We start from the raw sequence: 16,856 nt of genomic DNA on the forward strand, positions 1-16,856 counted from the left end.
GAGCAAGGGATTAAAGTTGGAGCAGAAAGGTTAAAAGATAATAGATGGTTGGAAGGGGACATAGCCACACAAAATCCTCTGCTGTTCCAATAGGAAATACTAGGTTCTTTGATCTGTTAAATAGATTGATCCCAAGGTGCGCTACACTACCTGATGTGAACTTTACATTTTACTTTAAGTAGCCTAACTTGCTTCTTTGGAGAAATCTCCCTACAAAAAGCCATACGAAGGCCACACTAATATATTGATTTTTCAAATGAACAAATGAAAGAAAATGAAATTTGGTTAATCTACTGACTGATTTTGAAGAACTCAAATGGTGATTATAATATAGTTTATACTAGAGCATTATAGATTTTGAGTTTGTTACATGTTTTTGTTGTTAGTCGTTACATGTTAATCTGGTTTTCCTATAAATTCTGTGAGGCTGGTGGGTGATAACAGGTGTCTTTATTTTACAAATTAGACAAGTTCATGAGGTTAATTTGCCTAAAATGAGAGCTAATTTAACAGAACCAGAATCCAGACTGAGGTCTTTTTGTTCTTTGTTAAGAACATAATAGTTGTTCAATGAATGCTTGTTGAGTACTGATTTCACCCTATTCTGATGAGTCCAGATTTCTTTATTGATAAGACAGCATAAGAATAAATACTAGTGTTACGCACAAATTGTAATATCTGAGTCCTAGTTTGGTAATTTTTTCCTCTTAATCCAGGCCTCATTTGGGAATCTTGTTTTACTTGTATAATATGACATTACAATGACAATTATTTTGGTTTTAGTTTAAATTGATCATAACTACCGGTACCATTCCAAACAAAAATTTTTTACAGGAAACACCTGAAGTGGACACGAAACATTAAAAGCTAAAGAACAAAACTTTTTACAGAAGTCCCTAAAAGTGCACTGTTGTGATAACTTTTGCAAACAATTTGCTAGTTTGGTTTGACAAAAATGCAATGAATACTGAAAATAACTGCCTCGACTTTTTTCACATTCTTTAAGCAGTTCCATAATCCATGCCTTTTCCACCCCTGCAAAAGCTGAATATTCAGTCCAGGTGAATCTAAATAATAGCTGACGGTTATCTAGTCCATTAAGGTTTGAAAAGCACTTTTACTTCTTTTTCCCCATTGGAGCCTCACGATAATCATGTATGACGGACACCGATGTTTTATCCCCTCGTTTTGCAAATGAGGAAACCGGCTCAGAAGCGGTTAGGTGGCTTGTCACGGACACAGTTACTGTAGGTGTCATGGCCAAGCCCGGACCTCAGCTCCTCTGGCTCCAAACCTAGCGGTCTCCTTCCCTCCCCTGCAACACAGTTGCCTCTTTATCAAAGAGAAAATGTACCTTGGTGGGAAGGGATTGTTGGGTTCAGCCTGACTCCCACATGTAGTTTTATTCTTACCTGTAGCTAACGAAGAGGTACAGTTCCTGACCGATATCCTCTCTCCTTTCAATACTTTCAACTGCCCACTCTTCCCCTCTGACGTCCTCTTCACTTTAGTGCCGCAAAGCCCTGGCTTGGTCAAACGATCCTGGCCCCCATCGGGACAACACCCCAAACAAAGGCGAGAGCGGGTGAGCCTCTCCCCGCAATCTGTCGGTTCCAGGGAAACAGGCTAAGGATGCTAAACAGCAGCCACTCCAGCGGACACTCGTGGGCCCGCCCCGTGCAGCCCCAGGCCACGCCCCCGTACGTGCTCCACCGCAGCACCGCAGCGCCTTCCCCGGCCGCTTGCCCCTCGGCCCAGGGCCCCGCAGGCCGCTGCTTCCCCATGTGTCCGCTCCGAGCTCCCTGGCCGTCTACGTGTGATTGTGCATGTTGGGAGTGGGCTGTTCACTTACCCAGCCTTCTGGGTGGGAAGAGGGCGAGGAGGGGGCCAGGAGCGCCTTTTATCTTGAGTTCACCTTAAGAACCTGGGGCAGCCTCTCCCTCCCACCAGCTCCATTGATACAACAGACGGGGACACGCCGTGGAGCTACTTTGTTTCCAGTCAATGCCGGGTGCGCGCAGCCGACGGTGGTCACGAAGTAAGGCTGTTGGATCCCAGGGATCTAAATGTTGTATTCAAAATCAATTCCGTGCTGAGAAAGCCGAAAGGTGGGCTTATTCTGTAACTTAAGGGAATGGTTATGGAAATTACCCAGACGTAATTGCCAAGCTCGGCTACTATGACAAAAGCAGGTGGGAAATGTCTTGCCATTTCCCTTAATTGTAAAATCTGTGCAATTACTGATGTAATGTTTTTGCCATATCATAGAGTACTTTCAATATACCAGGCACTGAGGCACTGTGCTATGTGCTGGGCATAGAGATTAAAGGAAAATAGATTCCTTGCTTTCAGATTGGTAACATACAGGATAATTCAAAGAGAGAGAGTACTAATAAGTAAAAGTATCAGAAAAGACATTTTGTAGCACACATGAGCTGGATCTCAAAGATTCAGAGTTTCAGTTTTTCTTGTCTTTGGTGTCATATTTAAAGTATAACAATAATAAGAATTCCTATTCCTATAGCACGTTGCCCTCAACAACCGTAAGAGGTAGGTAGCACAAATATTTTTATCTCCATGTTACAGATGTGGGTAAGTTTCAGTCAGTAAACATTTATTAAGAAACCTACTATGTGCCCAGCATTGTGCTAAACTGGGGATATAAAGGTTAAGACTGTCCCTTGAAGAGGTCACAATTAAGTGCCTTAGTGTCCAAGGATTTCTACATGTCCCTTGAAAGTCCACTGTAAGATACTCTTGATGAGAAAGACAGAGATGTTGCAATTGTAGGAAGGGCAATATTCATATAGTCTAATGTGATCTTTACTTTCATATTCCTGTCGTTAGGGCTATAACTGTACAATTTATATTATACTAAATTATAGTATGTAATTTATATATTTATATAAAATATATAATTTATATACATAAATTTATATACATAAATTATATACACTAAATTATACTAAAAGCCCAGGTATTTATAAAATACTTTGCACATAGTAGGCCTTAATAAACATTTATTAAGCATCTACCATGTGCCAGACACTGTGCTAAGTACCAGGGATACAAAAAGGGGCAAAAAGCAGTCCCAAGGAGCTTACAGTCTAGCACAGGAGACAAAATGCAAGCAAATATATGGAAAGTGGGCTACATACAGGATAAATAGGAAATATTTAACAGAAAGAAAACACTAGTATTAAGAGGGGTTGAGAAAGACTTCCTATCCAAGATAGGATTTTAGTTGGGACTTAAAAGAAGCTAGAGGAAGAACCGGGAAAAAATGAGAGTTAGAGTGCCTTGTACATGGAGTAACCAGGAAATCAGTGTCACTGGATCAGAGTACGTGTCAGAGAGAGAGTAAAGTGTAAGAAGATGGAAAAGTAGGGTGGGGCTAGGTTATGAAGGACTTTAAATGCCAGACAGAGCATTAAAATAATATAAAAGAATATCTTCATAAAAGAATATCTTCATCAAAGAATCAGACTTTTCTCTTTTACATTTTTCTCCCAGAGAGATCCTGAGAGTGCAGGTTGTCCTTCATTATTTAAGAGAACTGTGACATCAAGATGATGACATGACTTGCAGTTGACTTTGATTTGAGTGAGGGAGGGTCTGTGCAAGGTCACCAACCTCACTTTCTCTTCCAGAGCCATCTGGATCCAGTGGTCAGATATTCATCAGGAAGACTGGAGATGACCCAGGATGCAATGGGAGACCCTGGCCATTTTAGGCTAAGGTCTTATCAGATTCTCACTGAGAGTGCAACAGTTGTGTGAATGGGGTTGCAGGGGGAGTGAGGTTTGGGTGATTTTGGAGAAGCACATGGCAGAGGTTAGTATATATTCAACCATGTAGCTTGAACATTTTAAGTTGCTAAGGGTTGTTTCTTTAGTATGTGATCTTTAGGACAGATAAAGGGAAATTCTCTGGGTAGCATGGTCTCAGGTATGTGTTTTATCTTTTTTTTTTGGCTAATAACATTTAATGGATTCAGTCTTCTATCAAGAGAAGGAGAATTACCTGAACACTGTGCCTATTAGAAAGGAAAGAAGATGATGTTTTTGGCTCTTAGTGCTGGGAGGATACATAGCAAGAAACTAAAAGCCACTATATGAAGGAGCAAGGGATCTGTACTTTGCAATCTGCCATTATAGTAAGTTTTTCAGATGATTTGTATCTGAAGGAAAGAGGGTTTGCTTGAATAGCACTCATAAATGTATGGTTCTTCCAGGGGGAGTTAATCATACCATAAAGCTGAATATCTATACGCATCTTTGTAAGATAAAGGAGGGACTCTGGAATGTGAGTGATCTAGAGAGGATGGTTTCTGGGTAGCTGCTCCACAATGCATTCCCTCCTGGGAAGTTCCAGGTCTTTTAGTAATGTACCTCTACGAGAATTGGCTTGCTTTAAACCTATCAGGCAACATAATGGCCCCCAAAGTTCACTTGTTTTCTACCTTTTCAGCTTTAAGGAGTTTATTTTAGATCAAAAGTCTGTGTTCAGTCACAGTCACTCCAAGTTACCAATTAAAGGTATCTGGTGACTGGATAGAGTGATGGGGCTTGTTACCAGGAAGACTTGTGCTCAAACTTTACCCCAGGCACTAGCTTTGTGGGCAGTTAGGTGGTGCAATGGATAGAGGGCCAGACCTGGAGTCAGGAAGACTCATCTTCCTGGGTTCAAATCTAGCCTCAGACATTTACTAGCTGTGTGACCCTGGGCAAGTCACTTAACCCTTTTTGCTTCAGTTTCCTCATCTGTAAAATGAGCTGGAGAAGGAAATGGCAAACCACTGCAGTATCTGCCAAGAAAACCCCAAATGGGGTCACAAAGCATTGGAAATGACTGAACAACGACAACTAGTTGTGTGACTCTGGCAAACAGACTTTGCCTGAGTTTCTCTTAATTGTTCTCTGTCTGCCTCAATTTCCTCAGCTATAAAATGGAGATGATAATAATGCCTATCTCCCAGGGTTGTTGTGAAGATCAACTGAGGCAATATTTGTAAAAACACTTAGCACAATTTTTTACATGTAGTAGGTACTATATAAAGACTTACTCATTTTCTTCTCCATTAAGAAAATTAATAACACCTAGGTAAAGAGGGGACTTTTGGCCCAAATTTATATTTGATGCTGTTTCTGATTAGCTCCCAGCTTCTTTGTGGTTGAAGTAAAAGTCAGTTTACGGAAACAGAAGATATCATAGTGTCTATGGATAAATAGGCTTCAAGAGGGGAAGTTGGGGAAAGAACTGACCTTTCTTCAGGAGTCCCTCACCCTGGGACCTCTACTCTGAAGATGCCTATGGAGCCAATGACTCTCTTTGATATCTCCCTTTTCTGCCACAACTTAGCTTTCCCTTTGGTCTTCAAAAGTGTATTGGAAATGCCATGCTTGCTTCAATATCTTAGAATCCAAAGACTCAGTTTTTTCCCTCCATTTCTGAGATAGTTTCTTCCCTTCATACAAATTGCTTAGGACAGTGGCTCAGCTGCCTTTCACAGTGGCCATAACTGATTCAAAAAGATGGACAAACCCCATTCACCCTCAGTTCTGATTGCCTGATTCACAGCAAGTCAAAGTACCAGGGCCAAAAGTGATAGTTCCAACACTACCTTTAGCAGTGTTGTAAGTCTAAATGTATACAAGGACTTGAGACTCCCTAGAACATTTGGGTTTTATCTGTCTAGGAGCCCCAAGTTCAATTTCCTTCTAAGGAGAGTCCATCCATGGTGAAGTGCTGAGTCTTAAGGATTTTAAGATGCTGTGGAAGAATAGGACCCCCACAACAGAAAGTCAGTAAACTAGCATTTATTAAGCATCTGCTATGTGCCCAGGATTGTGCTAAGTGCTAGGGGGAAAAAGGCGAAAAGCAATCCCTGCTCTCTAGGAGCTCACAGTCCAATAGGAAGACAATGCAAACAAATACATACAAACAAGATATTCTCTTTCTGTCTCTGTTATGCTCCACTTTTACCTCCAACCTGTGCAGAACTCGCAATGGAGGAAGGGTGAGGGGGGAGAGGGAGAGAGACTTGTGGGTCCTAGGCATGTAACAGCCAAACATTCTAGATAGTCCCTCTTTAATCTTGGAGAGGTCGGTGCAGATATTTTGGCTTCTATTACTGTTAAGGGTAGGGTTGGCATTACCACTCGACCTCTCCACAGAGTTGGGGGTGGGGAAAATAAGGTATAAGAATACTAGAAAGAGACCAGGTTATAAAGGGCATTGAAAAGCAGTAAATTATCAAAACTATCTAGCACTGAATAAGAAATAGAAAGGTGGATCACTGGAACACAGTAGACACAATTTACAGCAGCAAATAAATATAGTAACCTTGTATTTGCCAAAGGTAAAGACTTAAGATTTTGGGGTAAGAATGTATTAGCTGGCAAAAATTTTTGGGAAAACTGGAAAGCAGTATGGCAGGGACTGGACAGATACCAATATCTTACACCATTTACTAAGATAAGGTCCGAGTGGATACATGAGCTAAATATAAAGAGAGATATTACATGAAAATTTTAAGAACATGGAACATATACTTATCAGACTTATGGATAGGTGATAATTTATGAATAAAGAGACAGCAGAATCAGGTAAAATGGATAATTCTGGATAATAATTTTGTAAAATGGATAATATAATGTATAATGGATAATAAAAGGTTTTTTAAACAAATTAAAACAAATGTAGCTAAGATCCGAAAGAAAGCACAAAATTGTGGAGGAAAAATTTATTGACAGTTTCTCAGGTAAAGGTCTCATATCTCAAATATATAAAGAACCTTGTAAAATCTGTAAGAATATGAGTCATTGTCCAATTGATAAATGGTCAATGGATATGAACAGGCAGTTTTCCAAGGAAGAAATCAAGACAATTTGAAGTCATAAAAAAAAAAATGTTCTTAATCACTATTTATTAGAGGAAATGCAAATTAAAACAACCTTGAACTATCATTTTATACCTATCAGATTGACAAAATGATTGATTTGATAAATATTGGAGAGGATGTGGAAAAATTGGGACACTAATTCATTGTTTGTGGAATTGTGAACTGATCCAATCATTTTGAAGAACAATCTGGAATTGTGCTCAAAGAGTTATTAAACTGCCTATCCCCTTTACTGAACAATACCACTACTAGAGCTATTTCCAAATACTACTAGGGAAAAAGGAAAAGAACCTATACGTTCTAAAATATTTATAGCTTCTCTCTTTGTGGTGGAAATTTCGAGGTTGCCTGTCAATTGGGGCATGGCTGAACAAGTTGTGTTATATGATTGTGATGGAATACTATTGTGCTATAAGAAATATTGAGCTCAAACATTTTCTTGCTATCAGATTTGCAAAAAAGATTACTTCCAACTCACCTAAACTCAATTTGGTCTTATTTCCTCCTCCTCTTCCTTCTTCCCATCTGTCCTTCTCTTCTTTTCATCTCAAATTTTTCCTTCTCTCCCTCTTTTGCTCCCCCATCCCCTTGAGAACTAAATTAGTTCTTAAAGTGTCTAAATTAGTCAAGAGGGAGGGAATCTACCACTCCTTTTGCTTTCTTTCCCTTTTTTGTGTGTGTCTAGCTTTGTTTCAGTATGTTGAAACTCAAATGTTCCCAGGCTTTTTGTCTCTTTGGGGAAATATGAAGCCTTATGTCTCAGTATTTCAAATCAAAGTTCATGGATTCCCCCATCTTTCTCCATCTTCTGGAGAGAATGACTTTTTGCTTGTCTGTTTTCTTTAAAAAATATAATTGACAAATAATCAATCCACTTATTTAAAGACTATTTGAATTTTGCCTACTTGGCAACACTAGAGTAGTACGACAGTGAGAATCAGGGGTCCTGAGTAGGAAGCCTGGCTCTGACAGGGACCAGCTGTATGATTGGGAAATTGACTTCTCTGGGCCTCAATTTTTTAATTTGTAAAAATGAAGACTGAAAAAGAAATTGGCACTACCAACCTTATTTGATTGATACAAGGAATGCATATCTTAAAGGGACACACACATGTTATTAGTCAGAACTTAAGATGTATTGGCACATGTAAGATACATATGTCCACATAGATTTTCTAAACATTTTGATGAGGTTCTTAGGTAACCCTCAGGGATAGACATCTCTAGAATCTGGTCCCTCCTCTCCAAGGAATACTGTAATTTCCTTTTTCTGCCATAAAGAAAGCAGTAAAAGGATTGTTTTTGTGCTCTTCCTCTCTCTCTGGCCTCTTTCCAAGACAGATAAGATTTATATCTATCTGTCCCATTCCCAGTATTGTTGGTCTAGAGATACAATAGTTTCAGAACCAAAAACATTCTCCTGATCCTCTTACAGCGGAGGGTCATAGTTTATGCTTGATTTAAATCCTTCTCACCAAATATGGTTACACAGCTATATTTTTTTATCCTGTAAAATTGCTCATCCAAGCAGACAGAAATCAGAGAAGTTAAACAGATTAGAATAACCAGAAAATACACAAATATGACTGAGCTGTTTAGATAGGAATAAGGTACATTCCCAGTCCATGCCAAGAGAGGGAACTGGATTTTACTCTATGAGTTCTCTCTCTGTGAAGTCTCTAGGGAGGAAAACTGGAAAAAAAAAAAGGCACATTTTGAAGAGCTAGCTCCCTTTATATGTCTACATTCAATAATGTCCAAAGTCTTTCTGTCTCTTCACATGTCTCTCCCTAGGAATCTCTGGAACCATACATATCTTTCCCAAAAAGCTCTGGCTCTAATTAGCCCTTTCAGGGGTATGTAGCCTATCACCTCAGCATTGTCTCATAAATTAAGCATTATAACTCACTCTATAAACTCAAAAATATACAAAACAAGCCAGACTTAGTTAGAAGTCTGGTTATATTGAAAGCAGAAATTGAAGAGAAATTTAATTTCACAAAATACGGTAGCAAGCAAAATAGGATCTTTTGCTGTTTTTGTTTTAGTATAACCTTTCCTTTACCAGTCAAGTACAGAAACAAGAGTTTATTTAACTAGAATCACTATATGTATTTGTATTGTTAATTATTTTAATGTGATTAAAGATCTTCCCCACCTATTAATGGGCCTACCCATTAAGGAGAGTTTGATTAGGGAAGATTTGTGGGAAGGCCCAAGCTTTTTGTTAATGAGGCACTGGTTCTCAAGGGTTGTGATGCCCTTTGGCTCTAAAAAAGGAAGTTGAGGTTTTATTTTGGGGCTACTGACTGTAAGTGTTTATTTGCCAGATGAGGACTCTGGGAAGCTGCCAAAGGAGCTCTCTGGCTTTGAAAACCCAGATAAGGGTGCTTCCCTTTATGGGAACTATAGTTAGACAGTTAGACCTGTCTGTTGAATTCAGGTAGAGGAAGCCATGTCTGTTGATCTTTGATTTCTCTGTATTTTCTTTGAAGTTCAAGGTGCTGACTCCCCTGAACTAGGTGAATGACATGTGTGCTTGGTAAAAGGAATGATACATGTGCTTGATTAAAGTGATTGTTAACCCCTCAAAAGTTGCCTTTCTTTTTATGAATGTAGATCTAAGAAACTGTGATATCAGGCCCCCTCCCCCCATGTATGTTGGGGTGCTTACTGATACACAAAATTACAGAATTTGAGAGTTAGTAGAAATCTTAGTGGCAGTGTAGTCCAACAAAGTCATGAAAAGAATTTCCACTATGATATAGCCAACATCTAACTTCTGCTTGAAGACCTTCAAGGAAGGGGAACCCACCTTCAAGGAATGTCATTCTATTTATGGATAGCTCTAATTATTAAAAAAAAAAAAAAGAAATTCCCAATATCTAGTATAAATTTTTTTATACTAAATCACTTCTGATTTAATTCTCTTGGTCATATTGAACAAGTCTCATCTCTCCTCCATATAGCAGCCTTTCAAATACATGAAGATCTTTTTCTGATACCACCACGCCTCCCCATCTTTGAATCTTTTCTTTTCCAGATAAACATGCTCACTTCCTCTAACTAAGCATGTTTTTATCCTAGTTGTCTTCCTCTGTATACTCTCCATCTTATTAAAATTCTTCTTAAACTGTGACACCCAGAATTTAATGCAATATTCCAGATGAACACTAATGAAGACAGATTAGAGGGACTTGTCTCCTTCTTCCATTGAGTTGTATTTCAGTGCTGCCCAATATCACATTATCTTTTTTGGCTGCCACAACACAATGCAGATTGATATTGAGTTTTTAATCCTACTAAAATCACTGGATATTTTTCAGAACAGGTGCTCTCTAACCATGCTTTCCCAATGTTGTAATTGTAAAGTTGATATTTTTGTAAGCAAGCGCAAGACTTTACATTTACCTTTATTGAATGTCATCTTATTTGATTTAACCCAATGCTTTAACGTGTTGAAAATCTTTTTGTATCTCAACTTTAAAATACATCATATTAACTGTTCCTTCTAGCTTTGTGTCATCTGCAAATTTGATGAACATGGTATCCAACCCTTTCTCAAAGCCAATGATGAAAATGTTCAAAGGGTCAAACATAGATTCCTGTAGTACTGCATTAGAGACTTCCTGCTACATTAATATTGAACCATCAAATACTACCCTTTGAAATCAGCCATCCAATCAGTTCTGGCCCACACCTTTCTATCTTCTCCACAAGTTGTTGTATATACTTTAAAAAAATTATATCCACATTACTGCCCTCATACACTAGCACTGTCAAAAAGGGATAGTTTAAGATGACTATTTTTTTTTAATGGAACACTAAGGCATGAACCCTTCTGGAACTCATCATGATCTCCTCTTTTTCAGATGTTCTTCAGCTACTTTGGTAATTATCTGTTTGAGGATTTTCCCAGGAATTAAGGTCAAATTCATTGGCCTATAGTTTTCTGACTTGTTTTTATTATAATCATATACAAGAAACGGTAAATTAGTCAAACCTTGGTGTCTTGCTACAATGATATGGAAATTTTGACTAATAGTGGGTCTTTCTAGAAACTAACACTAGACTTTATGACTAATATGCAGAACTATAAAATTTATACATATAGGTAAAATTCAAGCAAATTATCTCCTAGCTAGAACTTGGTAACTTAAACTGAGATTTAAATGGAATTAGCTATACCACCCTAAATGTGCCCAATTTAATCAAATTAAAATGGAAACAAATAATTTTAGTAGAAGTAATATTCACAGCCCTGGTGGTGACTATGAATATGCCAGCGTAGTTCTCCATTGCAAAATATAAAAGACCTTCCATGGAGAAGGCAGAATAAAAACATTTATTTAAACACCAGAAAGCCAAATCCTAGAACTAGAAAGCAAAATCCATCATGGTGACAAAGAAGTTAATAAACATAATCACAGCAGACGGCAAAGCCATTCTCAAACCTCTCCTCCCTCAGCCAGGGTCTTCTCACCATCAACTGTCACAATATGTCAGTTGGCCTGCATTCTTTCCCCTCTAACCTGACCCCACTCACTTCCTCCCAGGTCTGCTCCACCCTTCCTGTTTTGCCTCATCAGCAAGCTCCTCCCACCACATATGACCTAGGCTTCCAGATGATTTAAGCAGATCATATGGGCCTATTAATTAATGAAGAAGATCTTTCCATTTAAATTATTATTACAGCATGGTTTGTGGTTGGCTGACCAAGATGGTGGATTACTCAGTCAAAGAAGCTGAATCAACATTTAGTGTCCTCTTATATACCCTTGTAAAATATCCTTGCTGACTGTGGTTAAGTATATATCTCCTTTTGTTAACCTTTGAATGACTTCTAAGTATCTCATTTTGTTCCACTATCAAATATAAATGATCTAGGGACTAGCCTGAATCCAGCTTAACCCAGAAAAGTCTGTTTTTATCTGGCACATGTCTTAATAAATGTTTATTGATTGTTTGATTGTTATTTTGCTTAAGAGCTCCTTTGAGTCCTTTGTATCTTCTGAAGTTTCGGTGTCTTCTGAAATAAAATCTATCCTGTACATGATGAATGTATTTTTTTTTTTAACCTTAGGTGGCTCTGTAACCATAATAGCATGATGAAGGTCATTCAACTATTTCTTTTTGCCCTTTGCTCTAACTCTCTACGCTTTTATGCAGATGGCTTTCCCAAAGTAAATATTCCATTAATACTCTGTAAAACAGTGTCAAAAGATCTGTAACTATTCTTTTGTTAACTCTAAGCGCCATGCCAGTGCTTCTAATAAAAACACCTTTGTGTTAGATTGATCTTTACCTCTTGTTTGGCTTAGTTTCCTCCAGCCTTGCCTCCTCCCAACTGTATTTACAAGCTATTTATCCTGGCTATTTATGATGAATACAACGTAACTTTAAAACTAAAGAAAGGTAAATAGACTTTCCTGTGCTCAGAGGTTTAAAGCTTCCAAGAAAGAACCCAAGAAGAGAAAGAATATAAAGATTACCACCTTAGGATCTGTAGTTGAGGTTTCAACCACATAGCATTGGCCCTCACTCATGACAAACTGACCCCATAGACCCTCACACCTGGAATCCAGGTTCCTTTCTTTGTGACAGTTGCTTCTGTTTGGGTGGTTTCTCTATGACTACACATAGCTTTTTTTTTTTTAATACAAAATCCCACATTTAGAAAAATTTAAAATTTTATGGCTTACTTTGTAAACCCTTGAGTAAAAATATTAAGACTGAAGTGTACAGTGATGTACTTAAAAGTTCTATACTATGAACTTTCACAATATAAAATTGCGTTTACATTGAAAAACTTTACAATGTTCTGAGTTTTTTTTCCTCTGAAAAACATCAAAATATGTTTCAAATTACTGTAAGAAGAAATTAGTGGTCAGATGGGAAAAAGTGGACAACTTGCAATATAACATGATCTATTATTTTATATATATACATACACACATATAAAATAAATAATCAACTATATAGAAAGTAAAAAGATATTTCACTACAAAATCAGTGAAATTTGGAGATAGAAAGTCAGAAACTTACATGGTTGTATTTACAGAATTGGAAATGCATGTGTAATATGTAAATGGCACCTTTAAAAAAGATACAGAAGCTTTAGTTAAGGAAAAGTTCAAGATGAACTCTTTCTGTATTAAAAATTAAAAATTCCAGTTTTTCTTGACTTGACTTATACAAAAAATAAATGGAAATTTTTCTTTTGACAGCATCAGGATCATTTGCACAAACTCTCACCAAAACTTTTGGAGGCCTAGTAATACAAGCAAATTTTTCCCCTAGCTAGGTGTCACAGTGGATAGAGCACTGCAATTAGAGCAAGGAAGACCTGCCTTCCTCAAAATCCTGCCTCAGACACTTAATAGCTGTGTGACCCTGAGCAAGTCACTTAGCTTGTCTGCCTGAGTTTTTAAGTGTTGAATGGGTGTAATAACAGCACCTCCCAAGGTTGTTGTAAGATTCAAATGAGATATTTGAAAGCACCTAGCAAGTTCATAAATAAGTGCTTAATAAATGCTTGTTTCCTTCCTTTAAAAAAATTAGAAAAAAAAATCTATTTGTCAAATCAAGCAAATCCTGCCATTTCTTACCAGGCTATCCAGTCCCAGAAGGATAAAAGAGATTTTCCTTTGGGCCAAGAAACCACATTCTCAAATATTTAAGTTCTTTGCCCAACAGGATCTACTTCCTGATACAGTCTCTAACATAACGTTGAAAAGGTTTAACAGTCGCTCTTCCAGAGTTTAATTGTTTTATCATTTTCTAAAGCAGCGGATGCAATGATGTTTTCTGTAGGGTGACAAGCCGTAGAGATCACCACATCTGTATGACCTTGTAACTTCTGCACGATCTCTTTCGTCTGAAGGTTCCAAATGTAAACGAGGTTGTCTTCTGACCCAGACACAATCCACTTGCCACCTGTGACTAAAAAGTTAGCAAAAATACAATACTTCTCGTTCTTGTGACCAGTGTACGTCTTCAGGCACTTTCCCTTGCTGTAGTCCCATAGCTTCAGTATACTGTCCAGAGTTGCAGTAAGAATGTATCTACCGTTCGGAGAGAATTTCACAAAAGATACAAGAGGATTATCATCCGCAATCAGAGTTTTTAGACATTGACCTGACGCGGTATCCCAGATGCGGCAGAGACCATCATAGCTGCTGGACACTATCAAAGATCCGTCACTATTAAAATGCACAGCTGTCACCGGGTCCGAGTGGGCAGGTAAAGTCTTGAGACACTTCCCTGTTTTCACATCCCATATCCTTATGCTTTCATCAAAAGAGCCGGAAACGACCAGGTTGGACAGGGGATTGAAGCTGCAGCAAAAGACGTAATTGCTGTGTCCCTTCAGGGTTCGGAGACATCTTCCCGAACTCACATCCCAGATTTTAAGGGTTTTATCGTCTGAGGCAGACACAAGAAGGCTGGAATCTGAAGACCAAGCAACATCGGAGATTTCCAGTTTGTGCCCAGATATCGTTTTCTCGCATTTGCCATCATATGCTCCCCAGATTTTAATGAGCTTATCGGCAGAAGAACTTGCTAACCATGCTCCATTAGGGCTAAATTTGACGGAAGAAACAGCTTTAGTATGCCCTGCTAATGTATACTGTAATGTGTAGTTAGGTTTTAGAGGGGCAGGCTTTCTCTGGTTGGTGGGTGAAGAAGGGGTAGGTGGTGTCCTCGGGGCTTCAGGCTCTGGTTTCTTTTCCGTGGCCATGGTTCGGAAATGTGCCAGTCGAGCTTCGGGTGCTTACGGCTGTAGCTGGAGGAAAGGCACCGTGCCCACTAGAAGGCATCCGCACGGAGAGAAAGGCTGCCTTCAGGACGTTAACTCTCACCTCCGCGAGGTTCTGCACCAGGGATGGGGGCGAAGGCTCCGCTGCCTCGGCTGCTCTGGAGGGGTGCCCCTGCTCTGCTCCGTGGACGGAAGCGGCAGCGCAGCCTTGGCACCGGACCAATCATGTCTAAGCCTAGGGTTTGACTGCCCTTCCCGGTTCAGCCACCCTTGTCTTTAACTCAGTAAACTGGCTTTGAAAGCGCGGCGCATTATTCTTCACCCTACTGTGGTACTTAACAGCGCTCCCCACTTGGGGGTTGGCTTCTTTCAAGTCCCAACTAAAATCCCACCTTTTGCAAAGTTTCCCCAACCCTGCTTTATTCCAGTGCCCTCCTTTGTTAATTATTTCCTGTGTATCCTGTAGAGAGCTTGTTGGTAAATATTTCTTTGCGTGTCGTCTTTCCCATTCAGACTGTAAGGTCCTGCAGGACACGGACTGCCTTTTGTTTATTTTTGTATCATCAGTGCTTAGCGCTGCGTTTGGCAAGTGATAGGTGTTTAATAAACTTTTATTAATGAATTGATTGCTTTCTTTTCTGATTCATTAGCTCCACGCCTTTAGCTGTTAGTTGACATACCTTTGTTGAGCACTTTTCCCATTAGTTAGGTCCAGAGTTTTCAAGGACCATACTCATAGCCATATAGATGCTGGGGACTTTTTGGCTCACTTCACTGGAGACTTAGATTTGAACTTATATTTGGAGCTTATATACTGGAGTAAATTCTAGGAGGATGGGATGGGAAACAGAGAAAATAGTATTTTGGGAGTTGCTTGCAAGATGGGACCTGGTTTGTATAAACTCAGAACCAGGGACCCTGAGCCATAAATAACATGTACAGTATTGAAGGGTTTCTTGTTTAGGTATATCATTGGACTAGATTTGGGATATTGGGATAACCTTATCATCCTATAAGATCTCAGTCTTGGTCCTTCATCTCATCATTGCTCTTTTCCTCTCTGATTGGAGAATAGGGCCATCAACTTTACATCTCCGTTTAAGGAGAGAACTCAGCTCATACATTACCCTATTTCTCACCTGGTTGCAGTACCTTGGGATTTCTCCATCCTCCTACCTCTGGTACCTTCTCCTCCCTTCTCTATTTTCAGTTTCCTTTGGTGTGCTGCCAGAGAAATTCACAGTAAATCCCTCCCCCTCCTTCAGTTTCTCATTTCCCTTTTCATTTTGGCTGTAATGTTTTGTTTGTGCAAAATTTGTTAATTTCATGTAACCTAAATTATCTATTATACTTTTTGTGATCCTCTCTCTTGTCTGATCATACATTCTTCCCTTAGTTTATAGATCTGACAGGCAAACTTTTCTATGCTCCCTTAATTTGCTTATGACATTACCCTTTATAGCTAAATCATGTACCCATTTTAACCTGGTTTTAGTATATGATGTGAGATATTGGTCTATGCCTAGTTTTCACCAAACTACTTTCCAGTTTTCTCAGAAATTTATGTCAAATGGTGAGTTCTTGCTCCTGAAGCTTAGGTCTTTGGGTCAGATTCTTGATATACAATGATAATAACTGTTCGGATAACTGAATCACAAAAATTAGAAGAAAAAACCTTGGCATCATGAGTCCACCCCCTCCATCATTTTTTATCAGATATATTTCTTTTGAACAAATTTTTCTGTTCCTGTATCCCAGTGTTAAATCCCAGATGTTATAGTATCACCCAGTGACTGTGAAACCATTTTTATTTCCTCATGTTAAAATCTCAAGTTGATTTCATTATACTCAGTAGAACAATATAGTGAGTAATAAACAAATTAAACCTATTTGTACAAGTATTCCTTATTTGAAGAGTAGTTGTGATATATGTATCACATATATCACAGAGAGAGAGAGAGGGAGAGAGAGAGAGAGAGAGAGAGAGAGAGAGAGAGAGAGAGAGAGAGAGAGAGAGAGAGAGAGCATCTCCTGCTCTGTGCCTCACCACAAGTGGCACCCCATCTGAAATTTGCCTGAAATCTTTTTGGCTCACTTGTAGAATTCCTAACTTCCTTCCAAATATGGTAAGAAGTCACCTCGTGTATGGGACTTCCCTGATTCTCCAATTGTTGGAGCTGTTTCCCTGAAATC

General features: G+C 38.9%; 1 protein-coding gene and 1 pseudogene across 6 annotated transcripts in view; one reads left to right on the top strand and one right to left on the bottom strand.

The window, feature by feature from the left end:
• The first annotated feature begins 1,736 nt into the window (after positions 1 to 1,736).
• Positions 1,737 to 16,856, top strand: part of SNAPC1 (small nuclear RNA activating complex polypeptide 1) — a 50,314-nt gene continuing 35,194 nt past the window's right edge. The window contains exon 1 of one of the 6 annotated variants that reach the window (XM_072629409.1): positions 1,737 to 2,108. In XM_072629409.1, the coding sequence (XP_072485510.1) occupies positions 2,005 to 2,108 (104 nt within the window). In that variant the 5' untranslated portion in view covers positions 1,737 to 2,004. The remainder of the gene's footprint in view (positions 2,109 to 16,856) is intronic. The other 5 variants (XM_072629406.1, XM_072629403.1, XM_072629402.1 and 2 more) reach the window with 5 other exon arrangements.
• On the bottom strand, positions 12,823 to 14,836 carry LOC140517823 (WD repeat-containing protein 5 pseudogene; annotated as a pseudogene).

This window comes from Notamacropus eugenii, chromosome 1 (genome assembly GCF_028372415.1).
Source record: "Notamacropus eugenii isolate mMacEug1 chromosome 1, mMacEug1.pri_v2, whole genome shotgun sequence".
Lineage (NCBI taxonomy): Eukaryota > Metazoa > Chordata > Mammalia > Diprotodontia > Macropodidae > Notamacropus > Notamacropus eugenii.